The sequence below is a fragment of the Salminus brasiliensis genome, chromosome 16, assembly GCF_030463535.1.
Source record: "Salminus brasiliensis chromosome 16, fSalBra1.hap2, whole genome shotgun sequence".
NCBI lineage: Eukaryota > Metazoa > Chordata > Actinopteri > Characiformes > Bryconidae > Salminus > Salminus brasiliensis.
The window spans coordinates 26,177,825-26,205,552 of NC_132893.1; the positions used below are offsets into that span (position 1 = coordinate 26,177,825).

Below are 27,728 nucleotides of genomic sequence, written 5' to 3' on the forward strand. Positions count from 1 at the left end.
CTCTGCCTCTTTGTCCCTTTCACTTCCCTATTCTGCCTCTTTGTGCCTCCTCTCTCTCTCTCTCTCTCTCTCTCTCTCTCTCACCTTTTTTGGCTTCCGACTCGCCGCCTTCTCCATCTCTGCCTCCTCTCTCTTCCCTTTCTCTCACACATTGTGAAACGTTGACAAAATGTGAAGATCAGCTGCTATGAAGGATATGGGCTCTTTAAACAGAATTAAACATGTGTTATACTTCTGCAGAAAGTTACCGTTTTGGAGATTAGAGGCAGCTTGGGAGGCTGGGGATGGTGTCAATGTAAAGGTCACTGTAAGAGGGGTGTTTGGCGAGTGGGTGTGTGTAAGAGAGTGAAAGCTTTCAAATGGTTATGATTGCTCAATGACACAAGACTCGGCCCAGCTTCATCTCTATAGGCCGTGCTGACGCTCCTTCAAGAGAGGGGGCGGGTGGAGGTTACAGGGTTTTGAGGAAATGCTAGACAGCTGTTTCCCATCAGCCACCAGTCACATGCTGCCCCAACTGACAGGCAGACAGTTCCACTCCCATTCCCATTAGTTTCTCCCCCCTCAGAGCGTCGGATTTACAGACAACGAGGCCAAAAGAGGAGACAGCAGTGCCTCCAAACACAGGGTCATCCCAATTTGTTCACTCATGTCAACCCAGATCACCAGAACATGTCTCTCTCTCTCTCTCTCTCTCTCTCTCTCTCTCTCTGTCTCTCTCTCTTTCCCCTGTCTCTCTCATAGACACTCTCTCCACCTTCTCACCTCTCCATCTCGGCCTCCACTCTCTCTGTCTCTCTCTCCCCTCTCACATATGCTTTCCCTCCACCCATTCTCTCCCTCTCTGCCTCCTCTCTCTCTCTCCCCTCTGTCTCACACATGCTTTCTCGCTCCATATCTGTATCCCTCACTCCCCATTCTGCCTCTCCCTGCCTCCGCGCTTTTTCTCTCTCCAATTCTGCCTCTTTCTGCCTCCTGCTCCTGCTTTCTCTTTTTCTCCATGTCTGAATGCTCTTTCTCTCCCTTCTCCCACACATGCTCTCTTTCCCTCTCTACAGTATGTCCCTCTCCCTCCCCCATTCTGCCTCTTTCTGCCTCCTTGTCATGCTCTCTCTCTTTCCTCCCTCTCTCCCTATTTCTGCCTCATTTCTCTCTCTCTCCCCTCTCTTTCTCTGTCTCTTTGTCCCTTTCACTTCCCCATTCTGACTCTCTGTGCCTCCTCTCTCTCTCTGTCTCTCTCTCTCTCTCCATTCTGCCTTTTTTGGCTTCCAACTCTCCGCCTTCTCCATCTCTGCCTCCTCTCTCTTCCCTTTGTCTTACACATGCTCGCTTTCTCCTTCTCTATATCCCACTCTTATTCCCATTCTGCCCCTTTCTCTTGCTCTCTCTATCCTTTATCTCCATCTCTGAATCCTTGCTCACCCTAATTCTTTCTTTCTTTCTTCCCCTTGCTTTTTCTCTCCCGCTCTGAGTGGGAAGAGCATTTGCGAAAGCGAGTGTGAGAGCATGTGCAGATTGTTTGGTGTGTGTGTCTCTTTACTCTTTTCTGTCTGTTTTCAGTATTATCTGATTGTCAGTTTTAGATTTTAGGGAGTGCAATGCTAGTCTTCAGTTATTTACTGGGGTTTATGGGGTTTAGAGGGGTTTGGTGGTTGGCGTTCTCTCTCGCCAGGCGCGATGGCGGCCAGAGAGAAAGCAAGTTTTGAACAATTAAGCTGGCGGCTTATTAATGTTTCAGTAGAGGAAAAGCAGTTGGAAGTGCTTGATCTGGGCTTTGTTCAAAACGATAGCTGCTTTAATGTTCTCTGCTGTTCAGACCTACCGAATGGGCAGATAGGGCGTTGCTTCTGTGCTCGCATTGCCTGAGAGTTTGCTGAGCTTAAGCAGAGCATCGACTGTCGTTCTGGCAAGAAGCCTGAAGACAACCCCCTAGGGCCTTAAGTTTAGAGACGCTGCCAGGGTTGAAAGGATCTCAGGAAAGCCCATGCGTGTGGAGAACATCCACTCCACCTACCCTCCTCTTGGTTGCTTTGTTGTGCATGACATGAGGCAGACCATTGCTGTCAGCATCATCAGGAGCATTGAGAAAGAGACTGTTGGTGCTGGTAAATCATTCGGGTTCTTCCAGAGTTTGGGAGGTGGTGGCTGACTCTGCCTCCTGGACGTTTTCCGAACCTGGGCGCTCTACTCAAGGCCTGGCTAATGCTGATTAAAACCAATTGAAATCATTTCTGCAGGAAGCAATTATGGATAAGTGTTATGGTCTTTTTTATTGATTGATTGGCTGATTGATTTGAGATGAGTGCTTCAGAAGTGCACCTGTTGGCATCGGTAAATTAAACTGAATGAATAAAGGTTTCTGCCTCTTTTTCTCCCTCCACCTTTTATCTCCCTCCCCTCTTTATTCTCTCTCTCTCTCTCTCTCTCTCTCTCTCTCTCTCTCTCTCTCTCTCTCTCTCTCTGGAGTGTGTAGATGTATTGAGGCTGGAACATGTGGGAGTGATTACAGCACTGGATTTTCTCATTGTTTAAGTCAGTGTTCTGTATGGCTGTGCTCTAGCTGCTCTCTCTCTTTCTCCTGGCCATAATCCTCGCTCTCTATTTATGACCAGTAATGCTTGGCAGCCATCGTTGGCACATGGGCCGCCAAATTAGTGCAATTTACTCGCTTCATCAGGATCAGGACTTAGCTCTGCGCCACATAAGAGTAGGAGGGGGCTACACTCTCACTCACTCACTCGTTCTCTCTCTCTCCTCTCTGTTTCTCTCACGCTCACATACACACACACACACACACCTCATTCTTACTGCCTTTCCCTCCTCTTCCCCTGTCACTCTGTCATGGACGGTCACTCTCTGTCCCATCAAGCAACCCCTCGCGTCATAGAGAGTCTCTCTCTCTCTGCTCATCCTCTCTTTCTCTTTAGCATGACCCTCCCCATTCCAGGGTGAACAGCTTGATTTCAGCAGCACAAGTGGGGTCATTCACTCACTCTAGATGACACTGGACAGGACATGAGTCAAGCATAGCATAGCGGCTAGTTGCTAATCTGTTTCTCTCCTCATGACGCCTGCCCAGCCCGTCTACAGCAAAGCAACGTGGCACGGAATCTCCTCTGCGGTCAAGTACCACCGACCAGAAACACCACAGCTGTCCGGCCCTGTCGGAGAAAGCCCATATGTGCTTTTGTGCCTTTGTGCCTCGCTAAGCTAATTCCTGGAGATCGGGCCATTCAAAACATGTGCGCTGGAAAAATGGCACTTTATATTCACTTCCACTCGAATTCAGCACAGTTGATCCTGAAAGAAACCAAACTGAAAGACAGTGGATTGATCTGTGATTGGTCCAGAAATGATTAACAGGTGTGAAGTTTTAAGGTTTATAAGTTTTAAGCTTTACTGAATGCTAGCAAAAGATCTGCGCAATCAGACGCTTTTGTCAAAAGGTTAAACGTAACATTAGATCAGATGGATTTCCACCTATTTAACATGCTGAGAAGAAGCTGAGAAGATGAGGTGCAGTACATACTTCCTCTAATGTCTCATCTTTTGGAACTGCTGCTAACGCTACATCATTGGACAGCTCAGTTTGCTAGGAGGAGAATGCTATCTGACACCCACATTGACTAGCATGAAACCACGGACTGCAGTGGCATGGCAAGGGGATCGAACATGCAATCCGCCATCGATTTATCGACATTTATTTAGGACCTTCAGGTGGCATGTTGGATTTCCTACTCTGAAAGTCAGGGGATTCTCACCAACCCAGAGTTCAAAATCCAAGATGGCCGCACCAATATCAGCAGTAATAAAAGCAGTAGTGTTGTACAGTTCAGTAGCACTTCTATCTTATTTGGGTCTCATTCAATCAGTCTTGCACACAATACTGTCCAACTAATATCTGGGGGTGTGTCCATGTTGTTTGGATGTGCAAAATATCGCATAATGCAACACTAACAATGCTAACCTGGGGCAATAACATTGTTAGCATTGTTAGCTGAGAACGGATTTTGCAGTGTTTTGTGAGCTTAGCGAGGCTATGAGTAGAGTTTAAAATCGTAGCTGACCCACCTGCCTAGATTCGATAAACAATGATGTAGTTCAAATCAATGGAAGTGGACTTTGCATAGCATCGAGATAGCGTAGCATCTAAAACTGCACTGTTGAGAGTGGTGTTTAAGATGCTGTGCTATCAGATCACTACAGTAAATCCTCGGCCCTTCCAATGCAAATGAGTAAAGAAAAGACAATAAAGTCATGTATTTATAATAATGTATCGTATAATAGATATTAGAATGTATCAACTGAATTCTAAGTGTGCTGAAGTGTGCTGTGTTTGTCTCTTGCCGTGGTGGATTTTTCCGCAGAAGCCGTGTTCCTTTCTCCGTTTCCTTTCCTCTTACCTCAGATGTCTCTGTGTGGTAGAGGTACTGGCCCTCATTAATGTCAGCTGCATTAAGGGCAGGCAGGGATACCCGCTCTAATTTGACATTTTTTGGCGTGTGCCTCCAATATCGCCTCAGTGAGGAGAAATCTGCAGAGAGGTGAAACAAAGAAGGGAGAGGGAGGCCGTGACACATCTCATTTAATGCCAGTCTCACGGAACAAAGCTCTGACGGCTGGGGGCGGGACCCGACGTGCTCGCACAGGCGCCGTGGGTTGGGGTACCCCATGTTCAAAGCTGGGTTACTTTACTGCCTGCAGAGAGAGCAGCTAGCGTGGCACAGCTGAGTGTTTGTCCAGCTGTGCAAATGAAGTATCCACACGAGCAGAAATGTACATGCCATTAAATGTCACATTAGACGCCTGTGCTAAAGATGGAAGAATTGGGTGTTATAATGGTCTTCATATGGGTTTATTTTTTAAATACACATTTCTTATTCTCTCTCTTTCACTCTTTCTTATTCACTTTCACTTTCTCTTAGTCTTGCTTTGAAACCAAGAACTTTCCTCATGGGATTGCTGTTGCGTTTTTGGCAAGGGGGCAACAGAGTTGAGTGTGAGAAGAAGTGTGTGACACAAACATCAAGTGAAAGAGCTTTTAAAGCAAGAGACACAAAAAAGCACATTTTCACTCGATTTTTTCAACAGTTTTTTTTTTGAGTTTGTTTTTGCATTGGAGCACGAGCTAATATCGCATAATGTTGCTAGCAAATGAGGGAAGCCGGTTAGCTCTGTGCAAACTACACACGGTTACCTGAAAACCTGAAGTTGCTGTATTAAATAATTGTAAATACACTTTATAATGACACGGAATCTATTTTTATCTTAAGAATCAAACAGAAGTATGGGATCAATTCAGGCTACAAGGCAGCTACTACTACGATTTTAGTGATGCTACTTATGTTTGTACCGCTTTTAGCAATGCAACATTTTTTGGCATTGTTTTTAGCGAAGCTGTGTGCTTTGTATAGCTTTTAGCAATGCTGCGTACTTTCATACTGCTTTTAGCAATGCTACGTATTTTTGTACTGTCGTTGACGAGGCTATATACTTTTTTATACCATTTTTAGCAATGGTATGTGTTTTTGTACTGCTTTTAGCAGAGCTAAATACTGTTTCATACTGTTATTAGTGATGCTACGTACTTTCATACTGCTTTTAGCAATGCTACGTACTTTCATACTGTCTATGACGAGGCTATATACTTTTTTCATACCATTTCTAGCAATGGTATGTGTTTTTGTACTGCTTTTAGCAGAGCTAAATACTGTTTCATACTGTACTCATACTATACATACTTTTATACTGTTTTGAGCAGTTCAGTGTGTTTTTGTTCAGTTTTTAGCGATGTTACGTACTTTCATACTGTTTTAGCGATGCTATGTACTTCCAGTGTTTTTGGACTGCATTTACTGATGCTAAATACTTTAGTGCAGAACAAAAAAAACTAAACTTAGAAAGCAAACATGTGATGACATTTAGAGTACAGAAATAATTGCATATGTTTGATTTGATGCTGAAATTTCCTTTTAAAACATGACCGCGTCGAGAAAAGGAGCTATTGTTGCACAGACGAGAGAGTTTGCAAGCCATAATTTTATAATCCAAAATTGTCTGTTAGGCTAAAGCCACTGTGATCTTGTACAAACAGAAAAAGGCACTCAGTATACTCCATCGCCCTGGCCTGTGGTATCACAGCCTCGGTTTTGTTTGCACAGGTAACAAACCTGTGGCCTCTTGATTTAAATGCTTGAAGCCCATTGGGTGATGATCTGAATGCAAGGGCTGAGCAGCAACGGACGAAACCGCTGCAAGATCCGACTGGCATATGAGTGAGGAAGAGCGGCTGTGCCCTGCAAACTTACAGCAACTACATGCATTCAGAGCAGCGTTTTAAACTGGGCAACAGATAGACATTCTGAGATAAACACACACCCACACATCTGAGGCCTATCCGCACCAAACCTGATTAAAAAATGGTTATGATTTGATTTGTTCATTATCCAAGTAATATATGTTTTGTTTTGTTTTTTCCAGAAATATAGGATCCGTTTTACAGTTCTTTACATTATTCTGACCAGATATCAGGGGCTTAGCCACTTAGTTTTACAGGGGGTCTGGCTGCAAGTTACAGATAAGCATTACGTCTTAGACATCTTGCTATAGTGAGATGATAATTGCAGCTAGCCTACTTAATTGTAACAAAATCATAAAAAAAAATCTACCAAACAGCTACAGCATACCACTCTAGGTATTCACTAACTAAACAGTCGCCTTACATTTTACACACTGAACGTAGATGTCTTGAAGGTTGCAATGTTCTCCTCTAATTTTTCACGACATTAGCATGATTCCCAGGCTAGGCAACCACTCTACGCTACACCAGCCCTTGGGCAAGACTCCTAATGCTACATTCACCTACCTGTATAACATGATTCAAGTGTTAGTCACTCTGGACAACATTCAGCCAAATGCCATACATGTAAATGTAGCCCCTGCCCTCCAATGACCCTTCTGTATGTACACCTAAATATGGCTTTAGCTTGTTTAGCAACAGTATTAGGCTTTGATAGTGGCATGGTGAAAATGGCATGGTGTAACCTCTTTTTTCATTGGTCAGTCAGTTTTTAAAATTGCATAACTGAAACTGCTGCGTTTGACGCTGAATCCAGGCTTGGTGTGCTGAAGTAGTGCATGTTTGTGAGGAATATTCATTGGACATGTTCTTTGTTTGTCAGTAACACAGGCTGTGTGGAATGTCCTATCTACTGTGCTCTGAAAGATGCGGTGTCGTGTAATGCAGTATAATGTAGTGTGATGTACTGCGGGCGGCTGCAGTGTAATCTAATGCCCCGTAATGCGATCTGCTTCACGGTCCTGGAGGACAGCGGCGAGCGCTGGCTGCAGCGCGGACGAGGAGCAGGATTTATGACAGCACCCTCTCCTGAGACCCACCACTACACATTCCCACTGTTGGGAATATGATTATTGACTCTTCAGCTCAGTGATTTAATGAAAGGGGCTGAAATGAAATTACCTTTTTCATCGCATTCCCCCCTGCAGGCGCCTGGGCCGCGGCCTCCCTCTGCGGCGTGATGTATAATTCAATGAATTATATGCTGCAGATACCTGTGGATGTCAGCATTAGGTAACATTGGTGTTTGAATGGCCTTTCAGCGGTGTACGCCAAGTTTTGATCTGTTTGGATGCCATATGGGCTCTTTTGGAATTGCGCGGCTGCTATCTAATTGCTAGTCCTCTCTGGTGTGTTTTTAAATAATCCGTCATTTGAAATCTGTTCCCGAAGCTGACCACAGCACAGCTGGCTGTCAGTCAGTTGTGTGTATGAGTCTCTATGGTCTAAACAGAATGCGTGTTGTCTCTCTGACTGATCAGCCAGCGTTGGTGCTGTTTTTTTACTGCGCTGTATTGACTGGTTTTGGCTAATAGCCGTTAGGGCCTTTGAAAAAGTGCATGAGTGCCGTAATGGCTGCTGCGTCTCTCAGCTCGAGTGTTTGACGAACAAACAGGCAGGCAAGCGTTCACTAACGAGCTCAGTGTTTTGTCTCGAGGCGCTTCAAGCTGAGTTGCTTGCAGGACTCAAATCTGATTGTCATGTAAATATTTACCTGAGCACGTCTGGCAGGGAGCGGTCTTATATAGGAAGAAAGGGAAAGGAAAAATTAATAGGAGGTAGATTTAAAAGAAAGGTAAGCGTAGCTTGCACTGGAGTTGTGAGGCAAAAGTAGCTAACTGGTAATCAACGCTTATCGTAAAAAATCCCAAATTCTTCTTTGACCTTTTTCACTTTTTGGCATAATTCTGTCAGTTTTATTATGAATTGACTAATAGAAATACTCCAAAATGACTTAGAATAAAATCTGTTTACATTGACTTCCATTGAAAGCTTCACTATATGGGCAGAAGTATTGGGACACCTGCTCATTCATGGTTTCTTCCAAAATCATGGGTATTAAAAAGAGCTCATCCTGCTTTTGTTGGAGTAACTGTCTCTACTGTCCAGTGAAGACTTTCTACTAGCTTTTATGGAGCATTACTGTGAGTATTTGATTGCTTTCAGGAACAAGAGCGTTAGTGAGGTCAGGATGTTGGATGATCACCACCCCTACCTCATCCCCAACTCCCTAACATTGGATGGAGCACCACCATTCCAAAGAACACAGCTCCACGGCTCCACAACTCAGTTTAGCTGCTTTACTGACATTACTGTTTTTAGCTATGCAGTGTATGTTTGTTCAGTTCTGTAGATAGCAGTGTGATACAGTGTCAGAAACCACATAAGCTGTTGTCTGTTGTCAGTTACTCAGCATGGTTCAGGGCAAAAACAAGGTTATCTTGTTTGGTAGCTACATTAGCCTCATAGCTGCAAAACCAATACAGAAAACTACAATAAACATATGTGGGTCAACCGAGTCCTTTTAGGGCAAGGGCGGAAATTGCGTAAATTTGATTTCCAGCCAGGCCGTTGCATTAAGTCAGTGGAGAGAGAAGAGTGAGCTCCCTCTCCACACGTTCTCTCCGTGCTCCCTGGAGCCTTCGATACTTCAATCTCATCTCCTCACTGCCCAGCTGATGTGATTGACCTCTCACAGGCACTTAGTTTGGTGCCGGATGATGAGTCCAGTGGCGTCTCTCGTGCTCTCTCCGTGATGAAAGAGTAGTGAAGTGCGACAGAGAAAAAAACTCCACATGTCAGCCCTGTCCGAGTGATTGGGTGTGATCTGGGCTTCTTTTGTTCTGCTTCACTTTTGGACTGGGCGACAATTCCTTGAAGATTAGTGTGTGGAGTACCAGTTTAAGCCAGAGCTAAGCCATTTTGTAGCCTCTTGTAGCCTTTTGTGAAAGAAAAGACATCTGCTTACTCAGCCAGTGCTGTAGAATCAGAAGTTCTGCTCATTAACAGAAGTTTTGCCCTAAAAGGGGCTATTTTCTAAGTGATAACTTTTACTTAGCTACATTAGTTTGAGCTACATTAGTTTCATAGCCGCAGATCAGAACTTCAGGAGCAGGAACATCTCAACTGATCGACTACATTAACGCGTCCGTCTTTCTGTCTCTCCCTCTCTGCAGTCCTGCGTGATGATTTCAGACAGAACCCTGCTGATGTGATGGTGGCAGAAGGTGAACCAGCCGTGTTGGAGTGTCAGCCCCCTCGTGGCCACCCGGAGCCCACCATCTCCTGGAGGAAAGATGGAGCCAACATCAATGACCGGGACGAGCGAATAACGGTAAGCTCGAATCACAGGATACCACTGTCACATGAACATACATGATCAAGAATCACTTGTGGTAAAGAAGAGTGTTACACTTACACTCCTAAAAATAAAAGGTGCTCAAATAGTTTTTTGAGAGAGACCATAAAGAAGCATGTTTGTGTTAGAGATGTGTAGAGATCCAATCCAGTTATTGTTCCCCCTGGTCAAATCCGAGTCTCTTAATGCTGAGTATCAGCTGATACTGATTCAATCTGCTCTTTGTTATTGTATAAAAAAAATCCCTTATGATTGGACTCTGTACTGATTGATTTAGTTTAGTAGATCATTTTATTAAAATGACTGTTTTATAATGTGTTTAATATCTTATAATCCAGTCTGACTCTCCTCCCTGACCAATCAGCTCCCAGTTCCTTCAAAAAACCCTGCAGTCAGGTCAAAATGTGTGTGTGTAGTGGTACACATTCTGGACTAATACCTGTTGTTGCCTGTTAGCTACTGATGTAAAATAACTTGGAATGTGCTGTAATTTGGGTCTCTATAGCATGTGTGTATTAGCATTAGTGTTAGCCTCCGCTTAGTTCTCTTCAGTTCAGTGCTGGTTTAAAAAAAAAGCTGCGGTTCAGAGCATTTCAGTGAAAGTTTTATATATATGGTTTCAGATATTATGTTATGATTATTTTATTTTGTATGTATGTACACTGTAGACTCTAGACTCTTGTATTTAACACTGGATCGGATCAGGACATCCCTACCTTTAAAGGTTATCACACTCACACATATCTATTACAACACAAGTTACCAAGCATTCTAATACAGATATTTTAATAGAGGGCGAGTTGCTAGTTTGCAGTAATTTTGCACAGTTGTCCCCAACCTGGTCCTCAAGCCCATTGTCCTGGACAATTTAATATTTTCTCTGCTCTTGGCACAGCTGCCCCACCTAATTAACCTATTAGCAAGCATGTATTGAGCAGGGGAAGCACAAAACACATTAATGCCTAACCAGGTTTATTCAGAGAAAAGCATATATCACAAACTCTGTGCTAATTATATTATTTTTATCATTAGATATCTTAAGCTTGTGTTGTTCATTTTCTTCTTTTTTTAAAATGTCCTTTGTGCACTTTCCTCGGATACCTTGAAAGCAATTCTATTATTATATTATAGTGTAAATATGCAAAACATGAACTAAAAAAAAAACAATTCAACGCTTAATAAAGAAACTCCCTAAGTAGTTATCCTGCAACGTCTTCACACACGTTCTTCACAGGCTTTTCAGTTTTTCAAGCCATTCCTTAAAGATGCAGAGATTTCCAGAGGTTTGTGGGGCTGGGTGGAAAGCTCTCTCGAACTTGTCAGCCTCATCTCAGAGCAGCTTGACTGGGTTAAGGTTAGATTAGATTAGATTAAGCCATTTTACACTCAAAACTTGGTAAATAAACAAATTACTTAATGTTCAGTCTTTGAGTTGTTTGCAGTTGCAGCCATTAAAAACAGTTCTACTAGGATGTACATGTTCATACAAGTCATAAAGGTCTTGTTAAACTGGGTGAAAGCATGAAAGTGTCCAAATGACATCATGGAACGGTCAGTGGCTCCTTTATTACTGAATCATTTACAAAATATGCTCCCATGACTTTTGTTTCTGGCTGTAATCTAGATGTCACTGTAGTTCTTGGTAACATTGACATATTTGCTCACACATTAACCAGCCCTATAATTCCCCAGGAATTGTACTAGATCTGTGGTAACTGCTTTGTCAACTTTACATTCACACTGAACCCCTTTCAGTGATTACCGTTTTTTAAAAATAATGCATAAAATGTAATGTGTGAAAGAGGCTGTTTCATTACAGACAGATCCACTTTCAGCTGCTGTCCTTTCAAATGCCGCGATTTGCAGAATTACAGTAAAAATCCTCAAGGCATCCCCCCAAAAAAAGGCAAGGCATCCGCAAACCTTTGACACACAGTACATAAATACAGATACAGTACATTAATGAAGCTGGATATCCTAGGAATACTATCTATGCCTGCACACTGTTTATGCATTTGCATATTATGTGGTGATTCAGGAGCCATTAAGACTGACACGTCCATAATCCCACAGCAGTGTGTTAAGACACGACTACAGTTGTAGATAGAGCTGTCACGTGTTGATTTAGGACACTCTGACGGTCCTGAAGGCAAACTGAACGTAGGAACGAGACACTGCTTCTCTCTCAGCAGGCTCGGCCACTTCATCAAGCTGTTTCTGTCAATTAGCCTCTTTTAATTAAGTGTACGTTCTGGAATGGGGGGAGATATCAATCACACCTGACCGTTCGTTAGGGTGGATTGACCTCAGAGGACAGCAGAGCAGCTCTTAACAAGGACCGGCAGCTCTTTCATGCCTTCATTATGAGGATGCGGCAGAGCCCACTGGGAATTCTGAAAGAGCTCTGAAAGAGCTCTTAAAGTGCACGTGTAGAGAGGGGGGGGGGGTGCATTAGTGCCTCATATGCATTTATGAGATTTTCCTTTTTTAACACAGGGGTGTCGATAGTACTTTTTTTGGCATTAGGCCATTCAGGGGACCTTCTCTGACCTAATCGAGAAAATAACTAGATATCTTGTGAGCATCAAGGCATGTTTCAGTGGATTCAATGTCCAATCCAATTCCAATCCTTTAATTTATCCCTAATTATGCCACATCCACTTGTAAAAAAAATGTATAGCCAGTGTTGTATTGAAATCCATATTAATACATGGATATTCAGTATTAAAGGTGCAGTATAGGATTTCAGTTCAATACATCTTTTGTATGGACACACAGCATCCAAGGAGCTGGCAAACATGTAGGGCCATCCCAAACTATAAGACTATAAGGGGCTATAAAACCTAGGCTTGTTGATGCTAGAATGTCATATACCACATTTTGTTTAAAGACAGAGCTAGACAGGGCTGGCACCAGCCATAATCAGAATATGCAATAGGGTCTCACTACTGGGGCCTCCACATCATTGTTATGCATCAACAGAAAGGGTTAAACCTTTGGAAACATAAAACCAGTCAATGTCACAGATTCACCTAATGTTTGAAGAAATCCGATAGGCCTACATTTAAAGGCTGCTAAACATGGACCTATCAGTTCCTTTCCCCTGCCCCCTCTCCAGCTGGAGTGCAGATCTTACTGCTAAAGTTATGAAGGCACCTACAGAGCAGGAGCATTAATGAGGAGCTGAAAAAAGCAACAACAATTTGCTGTCAAAGTAATTATTCTAATCATGTCTAGTCATAACACTTGAAAGAAAAATCTGCTGTAACTGTACCCTTTATTTTAAATGTACAGCACTATTACTGATAATTGCCAACTGCAACATGTAGGCATGATTATGTTGGATTGGGTTTTCTCCCTTTCAATGATCAACACAAAACCTACCTAAGAGCTAATAATAGCTCCCCCTTGTGGAAAAACGCCAGCCTGCTAAACATGTGTGAGGCTGAGTCAGTAAGATGTTTGGTATCTAAAACATTTGTTGCATTGTTACTTTTAGAGATTGTGACCCCTTCTGATGAATGCATTCAGCTACATTAAGTTGCACCCATTGTTGATACAGATGTGCAAATGCACACACACACACTTGTCTAGTCCCTGTCGAGACGTACTGTCAATAGAATAGGACTCCATGGAGCAGATCAGCATGAACCTATTAGCACCGTGCCTAATGCCAGACATGGGCTAGAGGGGAATGAAGCCCTTGTCAAGCATTGAGATGTGGAGCAGTGGAACTATGGTCTCTGGAATGATAGTTGGTGTTCCATCCAACACTTTTAGAATGAGGATAATTGATTGATTTTGGGGGAAAAAAAAAACTATAAATGAGCAGGTGTCTCAATACTTTTGTCCATATAGTTTTCCTCGTAGTTTTATGATCATAGTTTACCATGGTATATTTTAATGGTTTACCTTTGTTTTTACACACTGTCCTTTTATCTATAGAAAGATAACCTAACCTTGTACTGAAGCACCAAAGTTTTATATTTCTGACAGAAATATTTTCACATTTACATGATTAGATATTCAATGGTTATACAGTTATATCACAAGATAATACATCATTTATTTAATGTTCTATGTTTTCACACATCTTGTTAGAAGACCTGATTAGAGTTGATCAGGTTCACCTGAGGGGTCTCCAAAGCATAATCTTGCCTTGGGCCTCCTGTAGACTAGAGCCAGCCCTGAAGGTATATCGCTTACACTGTACACCACTCTTCCACGCAGAGGGTGGTACAACTCGAAGACTGGAGGAAATGCCCCAGTGCCCTCCATCATCCTCCTTCTCCTCCAAAATAATGAAAAAACAGCCGTGTGGAAAGGCAGAAACTTCGGAGAATCCTCCTGCTGGATCAGGCCGATAAATCCATTTGTAATTACCCGTGAAAGGCAGCAGATTAACAGCTCTTGGCTGGAGACACGCATTTACATGAGGGAGCTGAAAGCATCCTGACGGTGGCGTGTAAATGTGTGTGCGTGTGTGTGTGTGTATGTGTGTGCGCAGTATGCAGTATGTGTGTATCCTTCAGTATGCAATACTCAATTGTTTATATATAGCACATTTATTAGGCATGTATTGATATGGAACTTCTAATGAAAAGTAACCCATTGTTGTGACTAATAGCCAAATTAATAAACAGTGATGTCAGTTAAAATGATAAACCATAGATGACACAGACTTGGCAGTTATAAAGAAAAATAATATTTACTTGAAATATTCTGTTTTTTGTACTGTCTTATAATATTGTTGAAATATACGGAACTGTAATTTTCAGTTGTTGACTACATGAAATGTTGATAGAACTACTAGGCTGCTTCAGTATACACAGTGTGCATATGAGCAATGAATTATAATGCATGTTAGACATTATGATGTTCCAGACATTGGCTCGAGGACATTTTCTCTAACTGGACCTTGATGAATTTTAATGAAATAGCCCTGCTGTAGGGCAAAAAGAATGAAGACGTTAAAATATAGATTTTTCAATATATAAATGACTATACTTTACTATGAATTACAGTATTTGAATGATCATTTAATACATTCTTTTTGTTCTGAAAATGCTCAAAATATTGAATAAACATCTATACTATACTATTTTATCACCCACAATTAAAAATGATTTCCATTTTTGCATTTTCTGACATATTTTGAATCTGGCAGTTGTTCTTTACATTGTATCAATATTTTTGATGAACCTACAGAAAGATAATGCTTCAGAATGACTTGAATTAATATTTTTACATTGATTTGTACATCTATTGAAAGTTTAGAAGGTTTTTTGTGCGACAACTTTGATTTGTTGTTTAGTTTTGAATAATTAAATGTCATTTTAAAAGATATATACTTTTAGTATTTTATTTAAGTATAACATGATTGCAGCTGTTTGAACTGTAGCTTTAATCAGTGGTGTGTGTACTGTGTATCGTGCTGTCTTGTGTTTTACCCACACCTAGCATATATGCTGGTCGTTAGAAGGCCGGCTCATAGAGGGGATACATGAATGTTGCTAAGCATATTCCTCTGGCAGGTCCTCTGGTCTTCAGGGAAAGGCTGACATTACCTGCTGTGAAAAATTAGATGTTGTGAAGGGAGCTGGTGTTTGCACTGAAACAAAGGGAAATTCTCTGCATTTCCATTCCGTTTGTTCCCTCCACATCTCCTTATTCATGTCTGGGCGTCTGAGGATACTGCACCTAAGAGACAGCAATGGATCGTCATTGTCTCTTTCTCCCCCTCACTCTCTCTCTCTCTCTCTCTCTCTCTCTCTCTCTCCGTCTCTTTCCCCCTACCTACTCGTCTCCATGGGAATAGCCCAGTCTGTCTGTCTGTCTCCTTTGTCTGTTCTTCGACTTGCTTTCATCCCAGCAGATTGTTGATTTCTTTCCCCCCATACTCCTGGGATTCATTCTTGCGATTCCATTTTGATGATTGCGGTCGGCCAACACTGACCACTGTATATGTGTGTGTGTGTGTGTGTGTTTGTAAGAAATTGCAGGTCCTCTCCTTGTCTGATAAATCCCCTAAGCTGTACAGCACATGATACAGTAAGACTCATCCCACTGCAGAGCTCATAAGAGAAATAAAGAAACTGGGAGCTCTTTGGCTTTAGCTACATGACATGTACTTCAGGGCTAACATGGCTGGCTGGGTCTGAGCCTGATTGGTTTTGCTGGATATCTTGCAGAGCATTAATGCATCCACAGCAATAACAGAGAATTGATGGCCAACAGAGCTCTCAGCAGCTTGACTGTAGACTATTATATTGTTTGTGGAAAAAAACATATTTCTTACTAACCTTGCTTCATTTGAAAAGGCCAGTTTCTCTTCACAGTGTCGAAATGGTCCACAGCTACTAGAACTGTGATATTAAATCTCATTACATGAACCTCCACCCAGAGTTAAGCATGTTAATTTGTTTTCCCCAATAGTGAAGGTATCCTTAAGGCACCCTGCTTTTTTTCCCCAACTCCCAAAAACACAAGGGAGGTGCACTGGCCATGATAAATCACCCCTATGAATGGGGGTAAATAGATATGTGTGGAACCTTGCGATGGACTGTTCCCCTGTTCAGGGGGTATTCCTGCCTTGCGCTTAGTGATTCTGGGCACTGCAGCTCTGACCAGGAAGAAGCTGATAAGAAGATCTGCTTTGTACTTCCACTGTCTTACACTGTATGGACAAAAGTATCGGGACACCTACACATTACACCTGTGGGAGCTTTTATGACATCCCATTCTAAATCCATAGGCATTCAAATGGAGTCGGCCCTCTTTTTTGCAGCTCAAACAGCAGGTTTGGATCTGTAGTTATTGAGTCAGCAGAGCGTTGGGACCTTTTAATGCACCTAGCACTCTGCGACCCCGCTCTGTAACTTTATGTTGTCTGCCAATTTGTTCCGAAGTTGCTTTGGTTTGTAAACGCTTCCACTTTTCCACTTTTTTTCACTCACAGTTGATTGTGGAATATCTAGGAGGGAGAAAATTTCACCAACTGACTTGTTGTTGCAATGATGACATCCTATTACATACAGCACCACGCTGGATTTCAGTGAGCTCTTTAGACTGACCTATACTTTCACGTTTCATGTGTGTGAGGGCAGACTGCATGTCTAGGTGCTTGAATTGATACACCTGTGGCAATGGGACTGAATGAAGCCCCTGAATTCAGCACTTAAGAGGTGTGTCCAAATACTTTTGTCCATGTAGTGTACCATAAGAATCTAAGTTAGATCTATGGTGGGCTTGTTTATGTTACTATAAACCTGCAGAGGTTTCTGCTGATCACCACATGGCCAAGTTTACCTCTCACTCACCCACACTACACTGCACAAGTCAACGTTGTGTATCTGATGGACAGAGCAGATGGGTGGACAGATGCTGCAGAGAATGGAAAAGCAGAAGGAAAAAGAGGAATGGGAGGATGAGGATGATGAGGAGAGGGAGTGAGGGATTCTGTCCTCTGCTGGTGGGTCTGCAGCAGGGAGGAATGTTCTTGCAGGCTGAGGTCTGCAGAACGCGACAGCATGTGAGTGAAGATTGTTCTTCAAAGACAGGCTGTGTGCTTTGTTCCTTGTCTGTGTGCTTCCAGATGTGCCGCTTGTGGTTTGATGTGGACACCGGCACTGACATCGTCTGATAATCAGGACATTCCGTCTATAATCTCACTGCACTGCGAATGAACTAGTTTTCTAAGGATATCACCTGTGTCTTTCACACAACACAGCGTGTTTTGCTGGTGCGTGATGTACATTGTGCATGTATAAGTGTTGTGTTTCGTTCTGTGCATCAAAGTGTCACATGATGCCGTCATACAGCCATGTAAATGTTTCCATGGCTGTGACTGCTTTGTGGGTAGACCACTGGATTGCTGATCACAAGGTTGTGGGTTTGATACCCTGATACCATCATCTGCTAAGCTGCCACTGTTGGGCTTCTGAGCAAGATGTGCCTTAGCATGGTTGACCCTGCACTCTGAGCCTGGTTTTCCAAGCTGGAACATGATTGCCTTTAATGGTCTGTTTTCGTTGGATTTTCGTCTGTTTCCGTTGATGTATAAGTTATAAATCTGGACTATGAGTCAGAAAAACTCTAAAGCTGCAAAGTCTTGATGTAATATTGCCTTGAGCGTTGCTCCATTGAATATCATGGAATATTCAGTTTGGTGTCGGCCATTGAATTGTATTTCGATGCTGATTTGTGAGATGCGTCAGGCCTAACAAGACCCCTTGACTGTGCTAAAATTACAGTAAGATACTGGATTGCATGACTGTTTTGTGATTAACCCAAACAGTAGAAGCTACTCTATATTGCCCCCTAGGCTCCCTGCAGTATATCGCAGATTGTCACAAAGATCATGTTTGTTATATGAAGGTTTTAGAGCATTGCAGAGAGCGCTTAGTGTTGCAGAAAGCAGTATAGTGTTGCTGTCGCGCCAAATCCTTGCATCTCTAAAATGGCAACTTTACAGTAGAAGGAAAAACCTTAGCTTTCAATGGAAGTCAATGTAAAAAGCTTTCATTCCAAGTCATTCCAGGGCATTTCTATTGGGTCCATTCATCATAAACTTTTGCCACAATGTAAAGAACATCCACAAGATTTAGATTTTGTTCAAAAATGAGAAGCACTATGTTTTTTTACCATGACAGCTACAATATGTATACATAGCCTATTAAAATAAGCCTTTTTGTGGCTATTATTTGGAGACTGATAGAGCTCAAGATTCTGCATTAAAAGACAGCTCATTTTAAAGTTTCATAGTGTTTTACTGGATTATCAGGATCTCAAGATCAGAACAGATCAAATGTGATAGTGTCATCTCTCTACATATCAACTTCCTTCTTCTTAAGGGCATTTACCTTGAAACACAACAATACACCCACCCCACCACACCCCACCCCACCTACCCTAAAAGTGGCCTTCCCAGCTCAGCACCACTGTGGCCCCCACCCTCATCAAATGAGCTGTAACGTGATGACACTTCAAACCTTTCTGTCCCAGCCGGGCGAAACATGGGTCCCCCCCAAAGAACCTTGTGCTTTGAAACTTTCTGCTTCCCCTCTTCCTCCTCCTCCTCCTCTTCGTCCCGGGCCCCTCTGCGGCGTCCACTAAAGCACACAAGTTCCCTTTTACGATCTTGAGGAATGTGTCAGTTTGTGGAGCGGGGAAGTCACTGGCCAGAGGGGCGGTCAGCCGAGCCGCTGTAAATCTGCCTAGCACGCGATTAGCTGTGACTGAAGAAACCCTTCTCCCAGATCTCAGATCTGAAGAACGAAGCTTCGCCCACTCCTTTTCGGACACGCTCGGACGCTCTTCAGTCCTCCCTGCTCTCCAGCACTCCTGTTTTTACTGCTACTAATGACAGCAAAACAAATGTGCAGCACCTGAGGGCACCTCACGCTCATTTTTACATGCAACTGCGTCCTCCTCCTCTTCCGTCCTTCAGCGCTGGAATGGAATAGAATTTACAGCAGGACTAGTCGAAATCTGAGCTCAGATTAGCATCACTGAGGTTAAGGCAGGGGATGTTTTTATGTCAAGGCCTGGTGGTTTTTAATGTGGAGAGATAGCTAACTAACTATGTGTCAGTTACATTCCCTACTGGACCTTCAGCAATTAGCCCTTGTATTGAACCTTGAGCATTTAAACTTCAGCGCAAATTAGCATTCATAGTTTACAGTAAATGCCTTCGAGCACTCTCGTTAGATGAACTATTGCTGGGAATTAGATGACATCAGCCTAAAGATATTTTTCTTATGATATTAAGTCTTATTTTCTTATACACTCCCAACGCCCAACTTTATTTGAAATTCCCAAACCAGCTCCTCCTCACTTACACTGCAATATTGAGTGTAACTCCTCACTATTGAGCTTTTCCCTCAACTGTAAGCTCTGTTAGTGATTCCTAAACCACACTGCCTGAGTTCCACTGCAAGGAATTTGAGGGAAGATGTTCTGCTAAGAAGTTGATGTGGATTTAAGTGACTTTTCTCTAATGATTTTAAAATCTTGATGCATGTACACACCCCCAGCTGATGAACTAACATATTTAAAAGGAGTTGAGCATCCTGACAAACATCACAACTGCCATTAAGATAAACCTGACTTTCTTTGAGAAGGACTTCAGAGCACATTTAATATTACACACCTACCTTGTATGTCCTCTAGATAGGTATATAGGTGTCATGCATTTATCAGGATCGGTCAGCATTTCAGAATTGGTTAATTTCTGACCGCAGAGCCAGTGTTGTCTAGATTTATATGGAGGAGGTCCAAAATCTAGTTATAATATCTCGTCACTGTCCAGAAAAAAAAGCTTGTATCATCAAAAAGGAAAGTTTATGGTGGATGTCAGTGTAAAAAGTCACTTTGGAGCATTTCTGTTGGTTCATTAATCATGAAATTTGAACACAGTATTAAGAATAAGTGGAAAATTCTCCTCTATTTGGACAGTTGGCTACTCAGATGTATGTTGCCAATGTTGGAGTTTGTATGTGTGCGTTTGGCCAGAGCTGCTTTGAATAGCATGATATTTTAATGGAACAAACTTTACCAGTTTTCTCATATCTTCACTTTTCAGCTTCAGCTTTACTGACTAAAACTTTTTAGGAATGTTTTACTGCTTGAACTCTGAAATTCTTCAGGAAAGATCCAAATCAGGAGCTTGATTTGCAAAGCAAAACTATCCTGCTGTGATTCAAAATTAAAACTCCATCTTTTAGAGTTTGCCAGAAATGTGTCTTCATCGCCCACACACTGTGGGCACTCGTCCCTCGAACAATGTAAAAAAGCAGCTTTCTCTAATTGACGCCTCTCTCCATCTTGTCTTCCACAGATCCGCAGTGGAAAGCTGATGATCACTAACGCACGGAAGAGCGATGCTGGGAAGTACGTGTGTGTCGGAACCAACATGGTGGGAGAACGCGAGAGTGAGATAGCTGAGCTGACGGTGCTAGGTAAACAATCCTGCGGTCTGATATCATAATCCCTTTAGCATGCCATCTCTAATGTTTCTGCTCTGTGGATCTATAGAGCTGATCTATAGAGTTTTTATTGTAATTGAAATATAGTTCTTTGCAATAGTAATAGTGAGGATTCTACTAATATGTGGCACTACTCGTTTTTGGCATTATAGACAAATCACAGACATTTGAAGCATTATATTTTATATAAGCGTAATATATTTTATTTGAACCTTGTAACAAATATAAATATAGATGTTATATTTTATGCCCACTGTATGAGGTTTAGCATTGACTCTTGGGTTAAGAGACCTGGCACAGAGCTGCTACCATGTTTTTCCATTGACACGCTTAAAAATGGTGATTTAGGAAGTCTATATAGAACCATGACAACTCAAAGAACCATGGATGCTTAAATGATTATTTGCTTTCTTAAAGTCTTCTTCTGACTGGTGAAAAACCTGTTGTAGATGATTCTCTATAGCACCGAATAGGGTTCCACTACCATTATCAAGTCAAAGAACCCTTTTTTTAAGAGTCGCAGTCTGGCTCTTGACGGCTCAACCAATTTGAGAGCTGGTTTGTCTCCATCTACCTAGATAAAAATACCCAGTAACCCCCCCCCCCTCCTTTAAATGACTTGAATCTCTTAGTATTGAACCAAAACATCCAACCAATGAAATCAGAGCATTACTCCAATACCTGCAGAGCTCAAATACCACAAACATGGAGGTCATATTGAGTAAAAATGAGCTGAAATCACAGTTCCCAGAAATCATGTGCAACAAATGACATGGTGTATCAGATTGTGTAGCATATAATGCCTGCAATGCCTGCACTTTCCCCATATCATGCAGCCCTATGCCTCTACTGTGAAACTGGCAGTCCCAAATCTTCCCAGTTGGAGAAGTGGTTATGTTTCCTCTCACCCGTTTGGCAAATTAAAAGGGTTACGTAATAACGGGCCTGCTTGTGCAGCTGTTCCTGAATTCCCCTGCTCTCCCCTCAACCTTTTGACCCCTGTACTTAGGCCTATTCGCCCGCCCAGGTCAAAACCAGCTGTGCCCTCTGTCTGTTTTCGTCTGGGCCAGTCTGTTGACCCTTATTGCCCCCCCCCCACCTCGGTTTCCATCCACACTGCCCCCCACCTCAACAAAACACCTCCCCTCACCACAAGCACTTCCTGCCTGCCCAGACGTCTTATCACATGATCAGCTGGGCCCAGAGCCAGCCCGCGCACATTTCTGAAAGCGAGTAAAAACATTTAGTGCTAATAGAATAATACTGTTGATTGAAGCAACAGATTCCCGCCAGGGCCCCGGGGGCAGCGCCTGGGGAAACATGGTCAGACTTTAACGAGCACTAAAAGTATTACTGTGTGCTCAATGCTTTTTTTCCGTATGTACGATTCTTCTTACATTTCTTTTCATTTGTGCGAATTGGAAAAGGCTGATCTGCTCAACTCTTCTAAAGAACATCTGCTTTGAATCTAACAATTTACCTCCTGGAATCAGACACAGTGATGAAGACTTCAGCCTTTACATTTGGCAGTTGTTGGCTGTGATTAAAGAATCATGTTGGATTTTCATATGAACGGTTTCTCTCTCGTTAGCTAATTGATACAAGCTTAGAAATTCTGTAGAAAATGTAGATTGGAGCTGGTCAGAAGTTTGAGAACACCTCACTTTTCAAGATGTTTAAACACCTGAAACCTCCTGGAGATATATGTTCTTGCAGACTTCACTTCCAACCCAAGTCTAACACACCTTATTTATGTAATCAAGGACTTCTGATAGTAGGGAGGATCAGCTGTTGATGACCACAGCCCTAAGCATTACTCTTGTAGGATGACAATAGTGATAGTCATTTAGCCATTTTACTGTGAATGTATCATAAATGGACCAGTGGTGGCTCAATGGTTAGTGACCACAAGGGGTCTTGTGGGTTTAATGCCCATGTCCCCTAAGCTGCCGATATTGGAACCTCGAGTTTGGCCACTAAGCATCTCTATTGTGTACAATACTATTTGTATCTCTCACTTCACCTTACAGAGAGGCCGAGCTTCACACGGAGGCCGAGCAGCGTGGTTGTCCTGGCCGATGAGAGCGTGGAGTTTCGGTGCGAGGCGCGAGGAGACCCATTTCCCACCATCCGCTGGAGGAGAGAGGACGGGGAGCTGCCCAAGGGGAGGTACGGCTCTGTTCCCTCAGGCAGCCTGGATCTCTCGGATCCGCTCTGCTTCCACTTTCTCTCACCCACGCCTGATAACAGCTCACAACGTGAAAGAGTGCAGTGTTCTCAGCTGCAGCCCAGGGGCCCCTGCTGCTCTGCACAGTTTAGCATTTTCCATGCTCAGGCACACCTGATTCAACTCAGTGGCTAATTATCCGGAGCCCTTTGTGAGTGGAATCAGCAGGGAAAGCACAAAAACGTGTGGTGTGGTGAGGCATGAGGCCGATTCAGCACTGCTGTGTTAAAGAGGAGGGTAATGCTTAGTAAGATCTTCTGATCAGCTCAGTGATGTGACAGAAGAGTGATGCAGCTTTCTGAGATGACTGGAGCTGGTCAGACGTTTGGGAATATCTCACTTTTCAAGCTATTTTTAACTCCTGAAACCTCCTAGAGATATATGTTCTTGCAGACTTCTCTTCTTTTATATTTAAGCGTTTTTTTTTTTTTGTTTTTTTTTTAGCGCTTAATCTAAAAGTCACCGCAAATATCACATATTATTATGAGCACTTAAAAAGACAACAAAGTGCTCTCAAACTTTGGGTGACCTCTTTATTTACCCCTCTCTTTCTCTCTCGCTCTCACTCTCTCTCTGCAGGTATGAGATACTGGAGGACCACACGTTGAGTCTGCGGCGCGTGACCCCTGCTGACGTGGGCTCCTACAGCTGCCTGGCCGAGAACATGGTGGGGAAAGCCGAGGCGTCCGCCACGCTGACCGTGCACGGTGAGAACTCACACACACACACATACATTCAACCTCCCCACTCCTGCTGCTGCGGCACATGGAGGGAGGAAGCTGCAGGGTTGGAGCAGCATGGGCAGCTGCATGTGTTGGAAAAATAAACTCTAGCTCAGCTGTTCACAGGTCTAGTCCACCAACTCCTCTTCACACGCTTCAGCTCCATGGCTTCACGTCCTCACGCCAAAACCTCACTCATGACTGATAGAGAGCTTTTGAACACAGTTTGGAATCTGCTGTAGGCCAGATTTATGGCTTCAGGGTTGTTTGGTGGTGTTGGGTCAAGAAATCTGCATTGTGGTTGATTCTGGTATTTGGATATTGGTCATATTTAATGACAGGATCATGGGGAGCCATAAAAGGACGCTGGATATCAGTGGTGCATAAAAATCATTTTTCTGCTACAGTCTGGCCCAATGTTTCTTCCAGTCAGCAGCATATGAGCTTGTTTTGGATAGAAGCAGTATAAAGACATAATGGATTGAAATGATGAATAGCAGCCTTTCAACAGGCAGGGCGGTGTCACCCGGGGCAAGATCAATTAGGCATAGAGTTAAAAGAAATCACTAAGAGAGCACTGCTACCATCGCTCAATAATTGCCTGTCAATATAGGCTTATTTGTTTTACAGCCAGTCATTAGACCAACATGTCTTTCTTCAAGCGTTATTATTATTGCAGTTCGGGAGAGTTAAGTGGCCTTGTGATATCATAGACTCATGGCCTCCTAATTAAATATTAAAGCAGGAATTTGTCCAAAGATCCAAAAGATCTGATTTGCACAGTTTTACCTTTACAGATGTGTTGTCCGAACTTTGCTTCTTTCGTTTTGGGAGCTAGAAGACTAATGTATATAATAAGCATAGGAAGCTTAGCACATTGCCACCTACATCTGCAAACTGCATGCAACGCACATGGTTTCCTGAAACCAAGTTGGATTCAGTGTTAAATATGTAGTCATGTTGATGTTGGCATATTTCAGATCATTAAAAAAGCAAAGACGGGCGATTAAATGTCAGTCATTGTAAATGAACACCATAAGGAGTCTATTAGAAATGAAGGGGACCTTAAATGTAACATTTAACAATCTAATTAACACCCTTCCCACTTACTCTGATGCAGCCAATCAGCCAAACAATGTTCAGTGTCCCAGACTTGCTTCTTTAGTTTAACAAGTCAGACTTTCTGTAAATACATGCCCGCTCTCAACTTGCAGTAAATACCTGACTCGACCTGCTCAAACTACTTCATTAAAGTCACAGATTTGTTAATGTGGTTTAGGGCATAAAATATCTTACTATGACCCATGGAAGTCAACAGAACACTGGGGAACCATTTTAGACTCCAGATGTGCGCTGAATTCAGAGTCCCCCACACTCTGCATCATATGTGCTTACCTACATGCTATCTAGGCTAGACATGCTAACGGTAGAGACGTGGGCACTTAATGCTTGCACTGATGGTTGGGTAAACAACTAAGATTAGAAGCGACCATCTAGTGACCGTTTATCTACTGCTTCACTGTGGACAACACCACTGGATTTATGGCTAGTTTGGACTGGTGTTAGGTTCTTTATGCTCAGTCTTGCAGCTGACTGGGCCACTGCAGGAGTCCATGTGTTGACCTTGCTGTCTTCGGTGCATCCCAAGAGGACCACCGCAGCCTTTGAACAGGCGGCCGTGTTACGCCGTGTCACCGGGGGGAGACAAGAAGCGGGGTTTTGTGGCCGGCGGCAATGTAGCATGCTTATGATCCTGTAGAAAAGCTTGTGGGCAACAGAGGGATGTGTTAGCCCATCTCTAGCCGCCCCTTTGAAGAGAGGAAATGAACTGGAGCAACAAGCTCCATTTCCCTCCCTCCCCCACAACCACCTCCTCTTCCTTCTCCTTCTCCACCTCCTCCACCCCCTAGCTGCCCCAGTGACACCCAGCCGGAGACACACGGAGGGAGGATGGCCTAATTAAAGACAAGCCACAGTCCCACGCTGGGAGATAACATGTTTCCAATTACACAGTCTAATTCCAGACCTGGGAAAAAAGCCGAAAAAGCAAAGCTGCAAGAGTGAACGCAATTTGGCCTCCAAATGGAGAGGAAGAGAGAAGTGGAGATAGCCGATGAGTGCGATTGGGTGAGCTGGAGAGCAGTATTTATCCAAACACCCTGTGGCTTTTTTTCAGATTCTCCTTTTTTCTTCCCTCCTTCGAGACACAAGAGTAGAGTAGTCAGGGAAGAAATGCAAGTCTGGAGGAAACAGACATAACAATGATGCAGTCTGACAAACATATTATCTCATTTGGAGAGATACTTGTAGGTTCAGATGACTAAGATAACCTCTGTGCACTAAGTGCCTGTGTGGGCGTGGGTGTGTTTGTTTCTTTCTACCGAGTGTTTTTTGTAAAGTGATTTTTTACCTCCATGCTTCATTTTTTAAAACGTAAAGCAACATTTTGTAGCATTTTTACCTTAAAATAATACCTTCAAAATCATTGACATGCTTTACTGACTTGTAGTAGGAAGAATAGCATTGCTGTTGTTGCTACTCCAGGCTCGGCATGCTGTTACCGCAGTATGCAACTTTGGAGAAGCAGGCAGGATAACGCTCACAAGAACTGTGTATCACTGTAACCAGTCATATTTGTGTGAAGTCCTGTGATATTACTCCACATGCCTCTTTCCATTTAGCAACGAATCTCTATCTCTCAACCCATCCAGAAAAAAATGTGTCCTTTAGTGGTGGCACAAAGCATGAATTACACTTCTCAACTGTAGGGGGAGCCCATGAGCAAGAAATGCCAATTTTCCATAATGTTGCTTTAATGGGTAACTTCGGTAGCTGAGGTTGGATTTAGTGTAACATTTAGCCTTTGTTAGACTTTGACTATTTTATTACATGTAAGTCTTTACATATACATACAAATGAGACATAATCTTATTAAATATAGACACTTGCATACCGTCAATGTCATGCTAAAAATGTTATCTCAAAAAATTAAAAATGTCTTCACTGAAATTGAAGAAGATTTTATTCCAGGACATTTTAGAGCATTTCTATTGGTCCTTTTATTCACCAGGGACAGTGCATATTAGTCAACAGTGAGTAGATATGTCTGTGTTAGCCAAGGACTGAAAAAAAGGACTGACTAAATGCCTTCACCTCAGTTACGTGCTACAGGTAGGTACTATACATACAAATAACACTGATCATTTGGTTACAGTGGCACCTGTCAAGGGGTGGGATATATTTGGCAGCAAGTGAACAGCCAGGCCTTGAAGGTAATCTGTTTGAAGCAGGAAACATTCAAGCGTAAGAATCTGAGCCACTTTGATAACGGCCAAATTGTGATGGCTAGATGACTGGATCTGAACATCTCCAAAACATCAGACAGGTGGGGTTATTCGGGTATGTAGTGATTAGTATCTACCAAACCTGGTCAAAGGAAGGACAACCAGTGAAGCGTTGACACGGTCCTGGGCAACCAAGACTCATTGATTCGATCCATGGAGGTCCCAACTCACAACTTACAAGACGTAAGACTCTGCTGCTGTAACGTCTTGGTGCCAGATACCACAGGACACCTTCAGAGGTCGTGTGGAGTCTATGCCTCAGTGAGTCAGAGCTGTTTTGGCTGCATGAGACAATTATAAGCAGGTGGTTTTGATGTTATGGCAAATTGGTGCGTGTATACATATATCACCCCATATCCTAATGCTGTATGAGTATGTATATTTGGTGTGTGTGGTTATGAGAGATAGGGAGAGCTGTAATTTACGACAAATGTAATAATGTAAAACTATCATTTATTCAGCACAATTCCTATTGGGTTTACTTTCATGATATATAAAGCATGATATATAAAGGCTATTAAGATTTAATGCAGTTATTGTATTTTTTATTCATGTTCATGCAGCGCTTTTTTTTCCCGAGCTCTCCACTCAGATTCCAGGCCTCTTCATACGTGACCATATCAAACGCTCCTGTGTTGATACATTTTTCTCTCTCAAAAAATAAACAAACTCGGGCAAGCCTTCACCAGGCCTGAGCGGGGCAGGAAGGCAGATAAAGGAGGTCTTCCTCGCTT

The 27,728-nt window shown here is 42.8% G+C and overlaps 1 protein-coding gene across 2 annotated transcripts in view; it reads left to right on the forward strand.

Annotated features, from left to right (window-relative positions):
* The window catches only part of LOC140536725 (roundabout homolog 1-like), a 269,345-nt gene that overhangs the window by 204,769 nt on the left and 36,848 nt on the right, over positions 1-27,728 (forward strand). For both annotated transcript variants that reach the window (XM_072658699.1, XM_072658700.1), the window contains 4 exons: positions 9,535-9,692; positions 20,554-20,674; positions 22,732-22,870; positions 23,508-23,635. In XM_072658699.1, coding sequence (XP_072514800.1) covers positions 9,535-9,692; positions 20,554-20,674; positions 22,732-22,870; positions 23,508-23,635 — 546 coding nt within the window. The remainder of the gene's footprint in view (positions 1-9,534; positions 9,693-20,553; positions 20,675-22,731; positions 22,871-23,507; positions 23,636-27,728) is intronic.